The 15,827-nt window shown below is 40.7% G+C and overlaps 1 protein-coding gene across 3 annotated transcripts in view; it reads left to right on the forward strand.

Moving 5' to 3' along the window:
- Positions 1-15,827, forward strand: part of Fam135b (family with sequence similarity 135 member B) — a 328,330-nt gene that overhangs the window by 306,072 nt on the left and 6,431 nt on the right. For 2 of the 3 annotated variants that reach the window (XM_040735572.1, XM_040735573.1), the window contains exon 20: positions 1,705-8,786. The exons of the other annotated variant lie outside the window; for it this stretch is intronic. In XM_040735572.1, the coding sequence (XP_040591506.1) occupies positions 1,705-1,910 (206 nt within the window). In that variant the 3' untranslated portion in view covers positions 1,911-8,786. Of the gene's footprint in view, positions 1-1,704; positions 8,787-15,827 lie in introns of those variants that run through there. 3 annotated transcript variants of the gene reach the window in all.

Raw genomic sequence — 15,827 nt, forward strand, 5'->3', positions numbered from 1 at the left:
CTTGATTGTCCATTGTGGGGTGGGGGTGGGAGTCAACCTGGCTGCAGTCCCCAAGCTAGGGACTCAGAGATAGGCCGAGCAGGAAGAAATCGGGTCTAAGATGGGGACAAGGTGTTCACCTCTGCCCTCTGCCCTGAGTGTGGGCAGAAATGGCCCAGCTCTCTCTGCAGGTGCCAGGTTGCTTGGTCATCCTTAGGAGGGAGTTGACCTGGCTGCAGTCCCCAAGCCAGGGGATCTGAGAGAGGGCAAGTGTGCTCACCTTTGCCCTCTGCCCTGGGTTTGGGCAGAAGTGGAGCAGCTCTCTCTGCAGGCTCCTGGTTGCTTGGTCTGTGCTAGAATTTTTAACTGGTTTGATATTGTGCAGCTGCTGGGAGTTCATGAATGCAACAGCCATTACATTTCTAGAGTTCATCATTTCCCACCTCTACCCGATCATCCAATTCTTTTATACTGACTTATAACTGACTTCAATTTTCCTTCTAAAAACAGTACTTTGTACATATGATTTTAGAACATGAGTTTGCTACTTTCCTAAAGCAGTCATATAGGCTCTTTGGAAGAAGAATTCCTCTTATTCCAATCACAAGCCATTTGTTTTCAGACAAATTAGCAAGATTATGACAGATATTTCCACAAAGAAATCCAAGATTTTTTAGTTTGCCTTTTAGCTTCCTCAGCTTCAAAACTATCAAGACCTTGAAAGGAGAATGAGAGTCCAAAAGCAGTTTTTTTCAGCATATGGTCCAATCCACTACCCTCCCCACTCAGGGAAATAGCCCTAATGGTTTGCACTAATGATCAGTTGATGGAAAGGGAAAGCAATGTGAGGTTGTTCATGTGGAAGGGAGCAATGTCTTGAGTGGAGCTGATTAACTGGAGCATTCAGTAGAGTTGCCCCTCTCTGTGAAAAATAAGAGTGCCATTCTGGTTTTATGACACGATTCCTAGTTGTAATGGACACCTGGAAGCTTATGTTATAGCTTGTGGTTTCTACCTTTCCCACTGAATCAGAAAGCCCCCTTGGTCCGCAGTATCATCCCAGCAGGTGTCCCTGTATGGCATAAAGTTTACGTGAATGTGCTGCCGGAGTAAAGTGCACGAAAGAGATGTGGACTGTAGACTCTGGTGTACAGGTTGCTCATTGCTCAATGATTTCTCTTACCATATATCTCTATGCCCCACTATCTAAAGCAAACCTGAAACTGAGTCACTTTTTAGATAGAAACACAGTCAACTGAGTCTTTTAATTATACAAACAAGGCAACACAACAGCAACAAACTTGCATTGCTGCTCGACCTTAAAATTTCGCATTTAGGAAGTGTCAACTTTCATGACTGATTTACAAATGGATACAGCCCCCATTGTGTTCTGAAGCAGAAACTGAATCTCCGAGCAACCTTGCTTGAATCTTCTTCCTCTGAGTCTCTTCCTGAGAGATAGCATTCCTCTAGGAATCCCTCTCACTTGTGCTGTGGCCTCCAACACCAGGTCACTATGTCATCTGAAGAAAGGCATCATAACCCTACCAATTGCAATCTCTAGAGAGAAATTGGATTCCATTCCTCATTTATTTGCACCCACTAGCGTGAGGTTGGAACTCAGTCTGTTATGTGCTCTGCCAACACAGATGCAGAGCTGTTCTCTAGACTGTACTGCCAAATTTTGCTCTAATTTCCTTTATTGTCTTCCTTCCTTCCTTCCAGGGCCTGTATATGCAGAAATGATCAACAACCTCCTGGGCCCTCTTGTGGAAGCTAAGGACTGCACTTTGATCAGACATAACGTGTTCCATGCTCTGCCCAACACTGCCAACACTCTGATTGGCCGTGCAGCTCATATAGCTGTGCTGGACTCAGAACTCTTCCTTGAAAAGTTTTTCTTGGTGGCAGGACTCAACTATTTCAAGTAGTGGCCTCCAAGGAGCAGCCTGGGTGACTGACCAGATCAGTTCAGTTCTTAGCTATGTCATGCTTTTCCATACCTCTGAATTCCAGAGTGGAGTAGAAGGAGATGGAGGGTATGGGAGGATGAAGCTTCACTGGGACTGCACACTAGAGACATTTGTAATTTAGACACTGGGAAGGTGAACAAACAGTGTAAAAGACAACAATGTTTTCTTGAATTTGTTTAGCTGCCTAGAATCTTATTCAACATGTTTCTAGGGACAATGTGAGAAAATAAGATTACCATTGATGAGCTCAGCTCTATAACCAGCCTAGCTCATGAGAACTGATCCAGACTAACTAGACTTTTCCCAATCTGTTACTAGGTCATAGCTTTATCATGTGTTGATTCAATTAAGTGCACACAAACATTTCAGAACTCAGGTTAACTTCTGTGTGGAAGTAGGGCATCTTCTGTAAATAGAACTCTTAATAGATCAAAAATACCACCTGTTCAAAAAATTGTTCTATACATGCTCTTATCTTCTCCATGTTTTCTAACAAAATCACAAGGGAAAGTGATAAATTCATCTTTTGTTTTCTAGCAGCAGTAAGTAGGGTGACTTAAGGAAAGGGAAGATAAAGGTGATACTGCTGCTAAACACAGGTTTGGTAGAAACAGTAACAGTTGTAGGGAGCATATTAAACAAATTATTCCACCTACTTCCTTAAACTTTTTCTATGCATAGCCTGGTCCACAAATTGTTTCTGTGAATGTCTAATGTCCTGTCTGAAATGGAGATGATTGAGAGAGACTCTGCCTGGCTGAAGGAGGCAGTTGGATGAATGTCCTACTGACATACTTCCAAAGAAATGGTGTATTAGCCTTGCATGCAAGAGCAACTATTCAAAACCATTAACATGGCCAGCTGTTTCTCTTCTCCCTGCAAGGAGAAAGACATTCCAAGGGAGGCATGCTGGGTAAAGAACCTCAGGGGAGCTCTAAGAAGGGTGCTGTTATCTTTCAATAGTGATGTCTTCTTGCCTTAGGAAAATAAAGGGCTAGGAAAGACCACATTTGTAAAAATTAATAGATAGCAGAGGCAAAAGTGAGATCAGATTGGAGAACAAAAGCCAGAATGAAGACCCAACTTGAAGTGTTATTGGTAAGTGACTGATGCAGAAGTTTTGAAAAAAAAAGGATATTTAAAATTGTTCCCATCTAAGTGTATTATGTAGGCTAAAGTCAGAAGGATGGACATTTGGCTGTACAGAAGAAATGCATGAACCAGAGCAGCATAGATGATCACAACAGAGACAGCCCCCCCTTTGCAGAAGGACCCTGCACAGTATGGAACCCTGTCTTTCCTGGGCACCTGGACTAGATTTCCAGGTCACTGATCCCATGGAAAGAATGCTGTAGGAGTCTGGGTGCATGTAAGAACCATAAACCCATACACATGCAGTAAATAAATTCAGACCATGGGAAATGAGTTCAGGTCCTTAATTTGCAATCATTAAACATATGGGTGGTATTGTGAGGGGGCTGAAGGCTTTGCAAATGTTAATCTCCCTACAGTGGGTTCAGGATTTCTTTGTGAGTCTTTTCTGTATTTCTTAATATTGTAGTCTTAATGTATGCATTTCTCATTGGGCATTTTCCTGAGTTCCTGAGTCAGGGATACTTTTTCCTAGTCACACAACCCAGGATCTTCTGACTCACACAAGTGTTGCTGCTTGGTTCATCTGTAGCAAGTTCTCCTTTCTGGATATGTGTGGAGCTCTGCCCTCTGGTCTGATATGCTTGTTTCCTGTCATGTTTCTAATCCTCATCAGCAGCATTTGTCAATGCTTGGCCATTTGAAAGACCATGTAGTACTTATAAAGCCAGAATGAGTCAGATGATCACTGTCTTTTCCAATAATCAGATGTCATTTTTAACTTCAATATGCAGTCTGGACTAGTGAGAACTAATGGCAATAACCATTCAGCTACATGGCACACCTATTTAGGTGTCCTGCTGTACTTGTACACCCTAACTGGCATCTGATAATCCACCATCATCATGTAGAAAGTGTACTCATGTATTGTAAATAAGAGCGTCAAGTATTGTGTGTCATGGCTTATTTGAAAAGGCCTTTTTATGTCTCTTTATATTAAAGTATATATATACATATATAACATATATCAATATACATAATATATATGTATAATGTAAACATGGGCATTCTATTATTGGTTATAAAAACGATAAACAAAATGCCTGCCAAGGTAATGAGCCAGTATGTTTTCATCCTCAGGTCTATTTTTGGGTTTGTTTGTATGATTTGTAGTTTCCCCAAACTAGTTAGAAATAAACACTAATAAGCTTGAGGTTATTTGGAATTTGTTTTTCATGAACCAAATAAACTCAAGGAAGGAGATAGAAATATAAAGGCAGTCTTCTAGAGTCAAGTAATGACCTCAGTGGCAGGCTGAAATCAGATGCAGTGCTGAAAAAATGGGAAAGAGTAGAAGGAGAAACATATCCTGTACATTTCTACAATTCCATGACTTTCTGAGCTTCTCTGTGTGCGAGACAGGACCACACAGATGGGAAGTATGACTCTTGGGAACCAAAGAGGACCTACCTGTTATTATGATCTTATCAAAGAAGAGCTGGGCTGATGCCATGTGATGGAACAGGGTGTTGTACAGTTCTGATTTCTTGGGAAGATCAAGTAGATAACCTTTAAATTGGAACTCTAAGGAGAAGACCATTCTTCCACATCCAGCTGTCATTGCCTTCTGCCATGACATCATTCCCCCACTAAATACATCTGTATCAGGGCCTGCTCTGTGCTGAAATGCATTGATAACTCTGGCAGCTCATGGCTTAGCAAAATCAAGTGGTAATAAAAATTGATGGACCTCACAGATACTGTAGTTCTGCCCAGAGACAGAACTCCAGCTTCCATCAGAAAAGTACCAACTCTCAGGGATTCCTCCCCAGGGACACTTTATGATGAAGCCTGAACCAAGAATAGGTCCGGTAAAGGTTTGTTTGAAGTAACCCCGAACAAAGGGAACTGAATAAGAAAAGAAATTAAGGGTTGGGGAGAGATGTGTGTAAAGGACAGCACAAAGAGGAGACAATGGCTGGTTAAATGCACATGGGGAACATCTGAGCAGCCTTGACAGAAGGAAGTGTGAGAATTCCGCATTCATGCAACATTGCTTTCATGCCAGGAAGAAGTTACCACTGTGATCTCGGATGCAAAGAGACTCTAAATAAAAATGAGATTCCCAGGTGACTGTCTTGCCCCATGCTCTTATAATACCCCTGTCCCATGCTGGTTCTAAGAAACCTTGATGCCCCTCCCCCGAGGTCTTGTGAGAAGTTCATGGCCAAGCTCTTCCCACCACACATTTTTGAACTGTCCTTTGAAGGTACATAGCAAACATGTCTTCTGCACTTCACATTGAGAAACCTGAGAAGAAGACATTAGATAAGGTTAGATTCACCTTTGGATAATTTTTAAAGAAATGTATATATATATATAATATATATAATAAAATATGACCACATATACCTCCTCTTCCCAATTCTTCCTTCATAACTCTTCCTTCATAAGTCTCAAATAATCTCCTTCCTAACCTCATGTCTTTTAAAACTAAGTACAGTTAGTAATACTACCTTGTGTGCCTGGATATGTGACCCATTCACTGAAGCATGGGAAACCTATGGTTTTAAAGGAGAAGAATTCTCCCTTCCCCCAGAAGCTATCAACTTCTGGTAGCTCCTTGGTGAGGAGTGAGGCCCAGAAATCAGCTTCCCTGCCTATGTGTAAGTTTTGCCTGGATCTATCTTGTATAGGCGTTATGGAATTTACCAGAGCTGGAGTGAATACAGGAACATGATAACCATGTCATATCCAGAGACAGCATTTCATAGCATTCTTTGTAACCTCCAGTTCTTATATTCCTCTTTCCCTGCTTTTCTGCAATGCTCCTTGAGCCCAGTTAGTGTGCAGTATTGATGTAGACGTCCCATTTCAGCTGAGCACTCAGTCTTTCGTTCTCAGCACTCTGACCAATTATGCATCTCTGCAATGACTGCTGTTCACTACAAAAGGAAGCTCCCCTGACTGACGTTGAGAGCAGGCCCTGTCTATGGTTATAAACACCAATATGTAGAAGTCAAAATGACCATTATGACCTCTTATGCCATAGGCCTTTGACCAGCATTGCTGTACTAGAGGTAGAATTCCTTCCTGTGAAGAAAGCCTAAAATCCATCCAGAAACTTGGTCATTCAGCATTATTTATATTATGTACAAATGATGTTGGGTGTGAAGTCAATTAGGTGTGTTCCTTCATTGTTTTCTTTAATATGTTTTTTTTAATCCAGAGTAGTTATTTAATTGGGAAAGACACAATTTAAAAAATCAAAACCAGGTTACTCCCAAGTCATACCTTGTGAGATTCTACTCTTCTGTGTAAAACACCTACCTAACAAATAAGTTAGATGACACTGGAAAATATTTTCATCAACAAAGGTGGTGTCAAAAGTCATTGTCAGTCAGACAGCTGGAGAATGGGTGAAGTGGTCCATTATTGGCAGATCATCTGTGTTGCTCCACCTCTCTGTCTCCAGAGTACCTTTTCTCCTTCTACCTACAATATAGTTCCTGAAATTGTGATGTCTGTATTTTCTATTATTCTCATCCCAGGATAGCAGACATGTATTCATCCATAGATCAAGTCCTTTTGATAAAAGGGCTTGAACCACCACCCCAACTGTCCAGATATTCCTCTGAAGAACAAATCCAGGCCACAATATCTTGCCATTACCTTTGTGTTCTCAAGGCCCTATAAATTCATTAACTCTTGAGAGTCCCATCACATTCATAATTCTTCCATACATACACATCATTCCTTGAGGCAAGCATCACATGTAATCTATTCATTAAAACCTCAGACTCAAGTCCCTTGCTTGGCACAGAATGGGGATGGTGCGTGCGCGCACGCACGTGTGTGTGTGTGTGTGTGTGTGTGTGTGTGTGTGTGTGTGTGTGACTTTGATTTGAAAGCCCATTCTTTTTTCTTCAGTTTCTTATCTCAGTCACAACAACTGAAATTGATGCAGGGACAACTCAGGACTCTTGTACGTTGGTCCCATGAGTTTCTGAATTCGCGAGCAGTAGCATCATGAGATAATAAAATAGAGTTTCCTGTCATAAAGAAGAGCCTACCTTCTCATTTAGGAAACATTTTGAAAATGATTACTTAAAAGCAGTTCAGATATGGATTAGACAAATGAAGCTAGAACAGAGAATTTGCTAGATCAATAATTTGGAAATCTGGGGAAAACGTGGAAATATTTTGTAGCAAAAGGGTTACTAGGGGCAATTTTGTAAGATAGATTAAGAAACATTCTATGTGACTTAAAAGTGACTTGCAGGATGGCTTGTGAGACAGTCACTTGTCTGAAACTTTTGGCTTGGGCTTTTTATCAGTTGAAATACTGACTCCCAAGTGTTTTTACAGTGCACATTTGGAGGTTAATTCAGTGTGTGATTGATTAGATTACCATTTTTCTACTCAGGGTACATCATCAGCCATTATTAAGAGCTGCAACTTGGACTAGAATTGCATCAAACAGCATTTGGAAGCTGAAATCTGTTAATGTCACTCTGATTCCTTTATATTGCTCCCAACTGCAGAGATTTTATAAATGTGTTTTAGCTTAAGGTTAAATTATTGCACATGAAAAATAATTTTTCTCATCTTTCATATCCCAAGGAAATTTAATAATAAGGTGCGTCTAGCATTCTATGTTTATATTTATATGTATACACATACACATATGTGAGGAAAACATTTGCATTATTTTACATCATATAGTTACAATCATTTTCTGTTTTGCTAAAATGTCTATGACTTTACTTTTATCCATTATTTCCTCATAACTTAATCTTGAATATATTTCTTTTACAAGCATCATTTATTTGGTATTTCCTTGGCTCTGTGCTAAATCTAGGTGGCTACAGAAAGTACGGGTTAGAATGCTTCCTTTAATCTGGTGGGAGAAAAAGATGTCTGCAAAAGTAGCTTAGACTAGAATGAACTAGGAGTGCTGGGGGAAGCAATAAAAATAAGATCCTGTGGCTTTAACACTGAACCATACTCCTAATATTGGGCTTTTATTGCCCTATGTGGGTCTGGATACAGACGAATTATCCCCAGGAATTGTCAAAATGATGTCAACTATACCATTCAGGAAGGATTGTAGTGCTTCCTTGAGTACAGCCACCATTAAGACATTGGTGTCAAGGTAGGAGATTATGAGAGATGAATGGTGCATGTCAAAATCTAACCTGCCAAGGAGCTCTTCAAGATTGTGACATACTATTTGGCTTTGGATTACTAAGGAATGCTTCTACTTTTTCCCCATTTAGCAGATAAACTATAGCTCTGCAAGCAAATAAGAGGCACATAATGGCTTTCACAAGCATGGCCATGCTTAGACAAGGAACTGCCTTAGACTAATGTCTTTTGATAGTATAGGGTAAGGCTGTGAGATTATTTATTTTAACTTTTATTTTTTGGCAATATTACATACTTTTAGATGATGAAGCAAACTAAGATATTTTGTCATGGTTTGAAAGAAAGGACTTGTATCAATAGCCTGATGCCACTGTGAATTCTAGCTCATATTTACTCTGCTGAAAAAATATATTGTATTTCCTAAACATCCTTGCAAATTGTCTGTGATACAAAATCCTTAGTCATAACAAAGTCATTTGCACCAATAAGTTCAGCTATCTTTCTACCATTGCTTCCTGGTTGGCATTTTGTGCAACATGTGATGTGTATAAATGATAAACAAAATAACAATAATAAAACACTTTGATTCTTTTACCAGAACTTGTATGTATGGGGTATGTTATGCATGCATTTGGGGAGTATAGTCACACTTTGTGACACAGCAAAGCACAGTTTCAGAGGTGTGATTCCATGGTCCCGGTCCCCTTGCCTGAATGTTTTGAGATTGTGGTGACATTATGAGGTGGAACAAAGCTGGTTTTTTGTGACAGCAGAAAAAAAGGGCAACTAGGGTTCTAATCTTTCCTTTAAGAAAACACCCTGGTGACCTAAATAAATTTATTCCACTAGTTCTCATCTTCAGAAAGCTTTATATCTTCTCAAATGATCCCAAAGAAGGGTGACCAATCCTTTAACAGACAAAGAAGTGGGGATAGGGTGGGAGGCCGGGGGTATGGTGGGGGGTGCGGGAGGAGGGCAGGGAGAGGGAACTGGGATTGACATGTGAAGCAAGATATTTAAAATTAAAGTAATAAAAATGTACATCATTTTAGAAATGAAGAATTTCTCTCCATAGTTTGTCAGAGGACATATGCAGCATGGGTGCATGGAGGTACATACTCTGTGGAAGGCTTAGGGTGTTCTGGTGTGGCTTGTGGAACAGTAAAGAAATGCTTTAGTTGAACCCAGGAGAATCTGGTTGGGGAGTAGGACATGGCATCCAGTGACTTAAGATTCTTGTAGTTGTGTCTCTGTTTAACGATCTCAATTATGCAGAGATTTTTTTTCACATTCAGAAAGGCTCCTAAGACTCTCTGGAGCAGTGCCATATGGAGGAAACAAGTTTATTGACTGTTTCCTACTCTCCTAAAGGCCAGCAGGGTATCTCCATCCCCAGGAGAAATTACAAGTGACAATGACCACGGTGTAGTGTCTGTGCCCACAGCATCACAAGCTCGGCTCAGAGGATCACAGTTGGACCGTGGAGATAAAGACAAGTTCTATGTCCTATGGCAGTAAGTCATTCTTCAGTGACAGGGAAGCGTCAGGAGACAAGAAAGACAGAAAGGTAGATGACAGATAAGAGAAAACCTGGTTGGGAGATCTTACATAAACTTTGTCTTATGTCAAACAAGTGTATTAAGAGGTGTAGCATCTGACACACAATTTGCAGGGGGAAACGAGTCAAGGTCATCAGAGAGCTAAGTCAGGCAATGTTGGAAAAGAGATCATGTGATACTGCAGACACAGCTGCCTTAGGATTAATAACCAAGCCAATGGTAAAGAATCGTGTCCCCAGAAGCTGTGATCTCAAGTCCTTTAAGACATTGGCTCCACTGTTAGACTGGTCTTGCCAAGACTGCTCCTGGACAAATACACAGATCTAAAGTTCCTCTTGTCTTTTTACCAGGGCCTCTGAGAAAGACTTGGGTCAGTCTGGCTCCCAATAGTTCCATATGCTAGCCAGTGACTTTGGATACCCAGACAGGCAAACGTATGGCGCAGTGATGAATAAAGTAGAAAAACTACCTTCAATATTCCTCTATCATAAACTGATCTGTAATCTGAACCAGTGTATTGTAGGAGAAGCACATACAGAGTCACCTGGGCACATGCTAGAGGCATACCAAGGGCCACTGGTGAGTAGAGGTTCTGCCTTCCAGGCACCATCCCCACCCCCCAAAAAAACTGCCCCAGCTCTTAATACCATCTATCTGATAGAATGGGGAAGATCACACTGGGTCTTCCATGAGATACCAAGGAATCTTCATCAGCATCATGTCAAATTCAAAAATGGTAATTCAAAGCTAATGTCATTTCTTTATAAAGTTTAAATATAAAACTGCCATTTCAATATATTAAATAATTTGAATCTATAGAATTTCCATGAATTCTTCTAATTATTTTGTCTCTATAAATTGAATCTTCATTTCATTCAATCATGGATATCAAAAGTAAAACTGCATTAACCTGTAACTGATGGTAAAAGCCATTCCACTGAATGAAAATGATGGTGTCTGGTTAACACATCAGTTACTCCATGTTTCTGTGAGTAATTTCATGGGTTCTACTGACAGGCATTCTTGTAAAATTGCCATGGGTATGATATGAATATGCAGAGATTTGGAAAGTGTTCAGAGGACTCAAGTGCAGGTTTCCATTAAAAATTTCATTGTACTTCAGGTTTTATTCTATTTTATTTTGTAACACAAAAATTGTCTTTATACTTTTTTAATCATTAAAGCTTTTCAAATATAAAACAAAACAAAAACCAAAAATGGTAATTCAAAATGCAAATGAGACAGATAGATATAGGCTTAAACTATCAGAGTAAATGTGTACCCTGCAAGTTCTTTGGTTTTGTTTTCTAATGATCTTTTATGTATTTTGCTCCAGACAAGCATGTAAAAGAACAAAGCTAGATATTATTTCTTCTATTTGGATAGAATGAAGCTGAGAGTCTAGAAAGGTAAATAAATGATTCACCATTCCCAGCATAGGTCATAGTCAACATGTATCCAGCTCTAATCTCATGCAAATATCTTAAGGGTCTCTTGAATCTGAAGTTGTGCAAAAATCTGTGAAAGTCACACTGACTTATAATCCCAGGAAACAATCCTTATATTTTCTTTAAGAACTCAGTCTCTGTGAGATGGACCCAGTGAACCAATGAGGAGAAGAGATCCCCAGTGTCTGACTCAAATTCAGTTCCTAGTGGTAGAACCAATAACCCATCCCTGGTCTCATGCCTGTCTCCAGTTGTGCGGTCCAGTTACTAGATAGGCAATGACTTATGTCTATATGAACAGTACCTCCCGTGCTTAGAGGTGGATAGTGGAAACCATGGAAGCAATTTCACAATTCTCCCAAGGTAGACTTGTTTCAGAAATCCTTCCATATTAAAATATATTATCTAGGGTTATATGTAGGGGCAATTAGGAAAGACATTGTTCACTGGACATCAACTTGGTGTCTGATAGATGGTCAGGCACCTTCTTAAATCTACTGCTCAGTGATGTCATTCATGTCCTAAGACTATGTGGACTATTGTCAAGTTGCTTGCTTGAGTTCATATGGGATGAGTTTCTGAAGCTCTTCTGCCATGATAACATGCAATATTGTGCTGTTTTTGAAACCTTTTCGGTTTTTTCACCCCTCTCCTCTCTTCCAGCACACACCTCCAGCTTTGTTTGTTCTCTCCTGTTCCTCAAGCAGGTAGACCTGAGCCAGCAGGCATGCTACCCCATGGAGCTTCTGAGTGCATTCTGTCTTCCTGGTGGTATATCTCCAGCTAGCTCCAGATTTGCTTTTTACCTTTGGCCTAGATATCATTTCAAAGCCAACCTTTCACCAAAGCTTCTCTTGGGCATTTGATGTCAAATTTCTTATCCCATTCTGGAAATTCTACAGTCAGTATCCATCTCCAATTTTTTTCCCTCATCATTTACCACTGTAAATTTTATTACCCATTTCACTCATTCATCTTTCTTCACTGGAATGTCAGCTTCATAAAGGCACAAGGTCTGTTTTGGGGACGACTTTGCCTTTGGCATTCCTCTGTTTGGGTTCAATAAGCCCCTGATGAAAATGGGGTCAGTAGGTATATGAGTTTGTATATGATACACATCTGGGACATAATGTAGTCTGGATAAGAAATCCCTGAACCTACTTTCTGCTAAACACATGGAATTTTGGGACATCTGCAGCTACTTTTTCGTCAGACATAATGATTCATTCCAATATTCTCTCATTAAACACTTCCCCCTCAAAACAGGAAAACATGGAGCTCGGCCTATGACTGTTAAGTAAGGATTTGTTTCTTTGAACTTTATATGCCTAGGGCTATTTAGGTATCAGAGGCAAGGTTACCCTTGGCATGCAGAGGGGCTCTCCGAGCCTTAAAACCAGCAAAACACTCCTAAGAACTCAGTGCTCTCAGGGAGAGCTGTTAGATTTGTGAGAGGCAGTGACTGTTTGGAGTGCACAGCTGTTGCTAGCGTAATGAATGCATTCTCATTCAGTCCATAGACTTTGCTCAGAAGAATGTTGTGAAAGTTATTGTGGGAGCTAGCAGGAATGCCTGTACTACTCATATGCTTTTCCTACTTCAGACTGGCTTCTTGTTGCTACTAGCTGGAATATCAGGATGCTGTATCTACGTACCCCTGAAGGATGGTATGAGAGCTAATCTTGTTGGGATTGAAGGATGCTTGTGAGATGAGAAAAAATCACATTTCTTTTTTCTCAATATATGTTTTTATTTAAATTAGAAACGTGAATGTTCCATATGTCAGCCCCAGCTTCCCCTCCCACTACTCCTCCCTTGTCCCTCCACCAGCCCTCCAGCCCCCCACCAAATCCCCACATCATTTCCCGGGGAGGATGAGACCCTCCTTGGGGGGATCTCTAAAGTCTGTCATTTCATCCTGGGCAGGACCTAGGTCCTTCCCCATGTGTCCAGGCTGAAAGAGCATCCCTCTGTTTGGAATGGGCTCCCAAAGCTCATTCATAAACCATGGTAAACATTCATCTACTACCCAAGGCCCCAGTGATTTCTGTGGCCTCTTCACTGAGACTACATTCATGGAGTCTGGATCAGTCCCCTGTTAGTCTCTCAGTCATCAGTCTGTGATTCAAGAGCTCCCCCTTATCCAGTCAGCTGTCTTGGTGGGTTTCATCATCATGGTCTTGACCCCTTTGCTCATCACTCCTCCATCTCTGTCACTGGGTTCCAGGGATCCAGTTCAGTGTTTAGCTGTGTGTATCTGTCTCTGCTTCCATGAGTCCTTGGATGAAGGTTGTAGGATGGCATATAGGATAGTCGTCAACCTTATCATCAAGGAGGGGCTATTAGTGCAATCTCTCCACTACTGTTTAGTTTGCCAGTTGGTGTTATCCTTGTAGATCTCTGAAGATCTCACTAGTGTCAGCTCTCTCCTCAAGCCTATAATGTCTCGATCTATTATGGTATCTCTCATCCTGCTCTCCTCTGTTCTTACCTCGACTCAACCTTCCTGCTCTCCCTTGCCTTCTTCTCCCTTCCTCTTATCCCCCTCTCATTTTCTTGGTTCTCTCTCCCCTCCCCTGATGATCCCAATGTGCTCAGATGATCTTGCCTCATTCCTCTTCTCTGGGATATCATGCATCTATCTTGGGAACCTCCTTGTTTCCCAGACTCACTGGCACTGGGATTGTAGGCTGACACTCCCCTGATCCATGTCTAAAATCCATATAAGAGTGAGTACAAACCATGTTTGTCTTTTTGTGTCTGGGTTACCTCACCCAGGATGGTTTCCTCTAGTGCCATCCATTTGCCTGCAAATTTCAAGATTCCATTGTTATTGTCTGCTGAGTAGTACTCCACTGTGTAAATGTACCTCATTTTCTCTATCCACTCTTCAGTTTTGGGGCATCTAGGTTGCTTCTAGGATCTGGCTATTACAAATAATGCTGCTATGAACATAGTGGAACAGACATCCTTGTTGTGTGAATGGGCATCTTTTGGGTATATGCCTAAGAGTGGAATTGCTGCGTCTTGTTGTAGACTCAGACCCATTTTCCTGAGGAATCTTCATACTGATTTCCATAGTGGCTGTACTAGTTGGCACTCCCACCAGCAGTAGAGGAGTGTTCCCCTTTCTCCACATCCTCTCCAGCACAAACTGTTATTGGTGTTTTTGATTTTAGCCATCCTGACAGGAGTAAGATGATATCTCAGGATTATTTTGATTTGCATTTCCCTAATGGCTAAGGGTGTTGAGCACTTTCTCAAGTGTCTCTTAGTCATTTTAGTCTCCTCTATTGAGAAATCTCTATTTAGTTCAGTTCCCAACTTCTTAATTGGGTCCTTTGGTGTTTTGGAGAATAGCTTCTTGAGTTCTTTGAAAATTTTGGAGATCAGCCCTCTGTCAGATGTGGGGTTAGTGAAGATCTTTTCCCAATCTGTGGGTTGCCTTTTTGTCTTGCTGACTGTGTCCTTTGCCTTACAGAAGCTTCTCAATTTCAGGAGGTCCCATTCATTAATTGTCGATCTCAGTGTTTGTGCTACTGGTGTTATGTTCAGGAAGCAGTCTCCTGTACTAATTCATTCAAGGGTACCTCCCACTTTCTCTTCTAACAGGTTCAGTGTGGCTGGATTTATGTTGAGGTCTTTGATCCAATTAGACTTAAGTTTTGTGCATGGCGATAGACATTGGGTCTATCTGCAATATCCAGTTATGCCAACACCATTTGTTGAAGATGCTATCTTTTTTCCATTGTATAATTTTAGCTTCTTTGTTGAAAAGTAGGTGTTCATAAGTTTGTAGATTAATCTCAGAGAGTTCAATTCGATTCCACTAGTCTACCTGTCTATTTTTGTGCCAATACCAAGCTGTTTTCAGGACTACAGCTCTATAATAGAGCTTGAAGTCAGGAATAGTGATGCCTCCAGATGTTGCTTTGTTGAGCAGGGTTGTCTTGGCTATCCTGTGTCTTTTCATTTGCCATATAATGTTGACAATTGTTCTTTCAAGGTGAAGAATTGTGCTGGGATTTTGATGGGAATTGCATTGAGTCTGTAGATTGCTCTTGGCAGAATTGCCCATTTTTACTACATTGATCCTACCTATCCAAGAGCATGAGAGATGTTTCCATTTTCTGGTGTCTTCTTTAATTTCTTGCTTTAAAGACTCAAAGTTCTTGTGATACAGGTCTTTCACTTGTTTGGTTAGCATTACTCCAAGGTATTTTATGTTGTTTGTGGCAATTGTAAAGGATGATGTTTCTCTGATTTCTTTCTCAGCCCTTTTATCGTCTGTATATAGTAGGGCTACTGATTTTCTTGAGTTGATCTTGTAGCCTGCCACTTTGCTGAAGGTGTTCATCAGCTGCAAGAATTCCCTGGTAGAGTTTTTTGGATCACTTATGTAAACTATCATATCATCTTCAAATAGTGAAAGTTTTACCTCTTCCTTTCCAATTTGTATCCCCTTGATTTCCTTTTGTTGTCCTATTGCTCTAGCTAGAACTTCCAGTACAGTATTGAAGAGAGATGGTGAGAGGGGACAACCTTGCCTTGTTCCTGATCTTAGAGGAATTGCCTTGAGTTTCTCTCCATGTTGGCTGTTGGTTTGCTGTATATAGCTTTTATGATGT

This window comes from Mesocricetus auratus, unplaced genomic scaffold, assembly GCF_017639785.1.
Source record: "Mesocricetus auratus isolate SY011 unplaced genomic scaffold, BCM_Maur_2.0 Super-Scaffold_100047, whole genome shotgun sequence".
Lineage (NCBI taxonomy): Eukaryota > Metazoa > Chordata > Mammalia > Rodentia > Cricetidae > Mesocricetus > Mesocricetus auratus.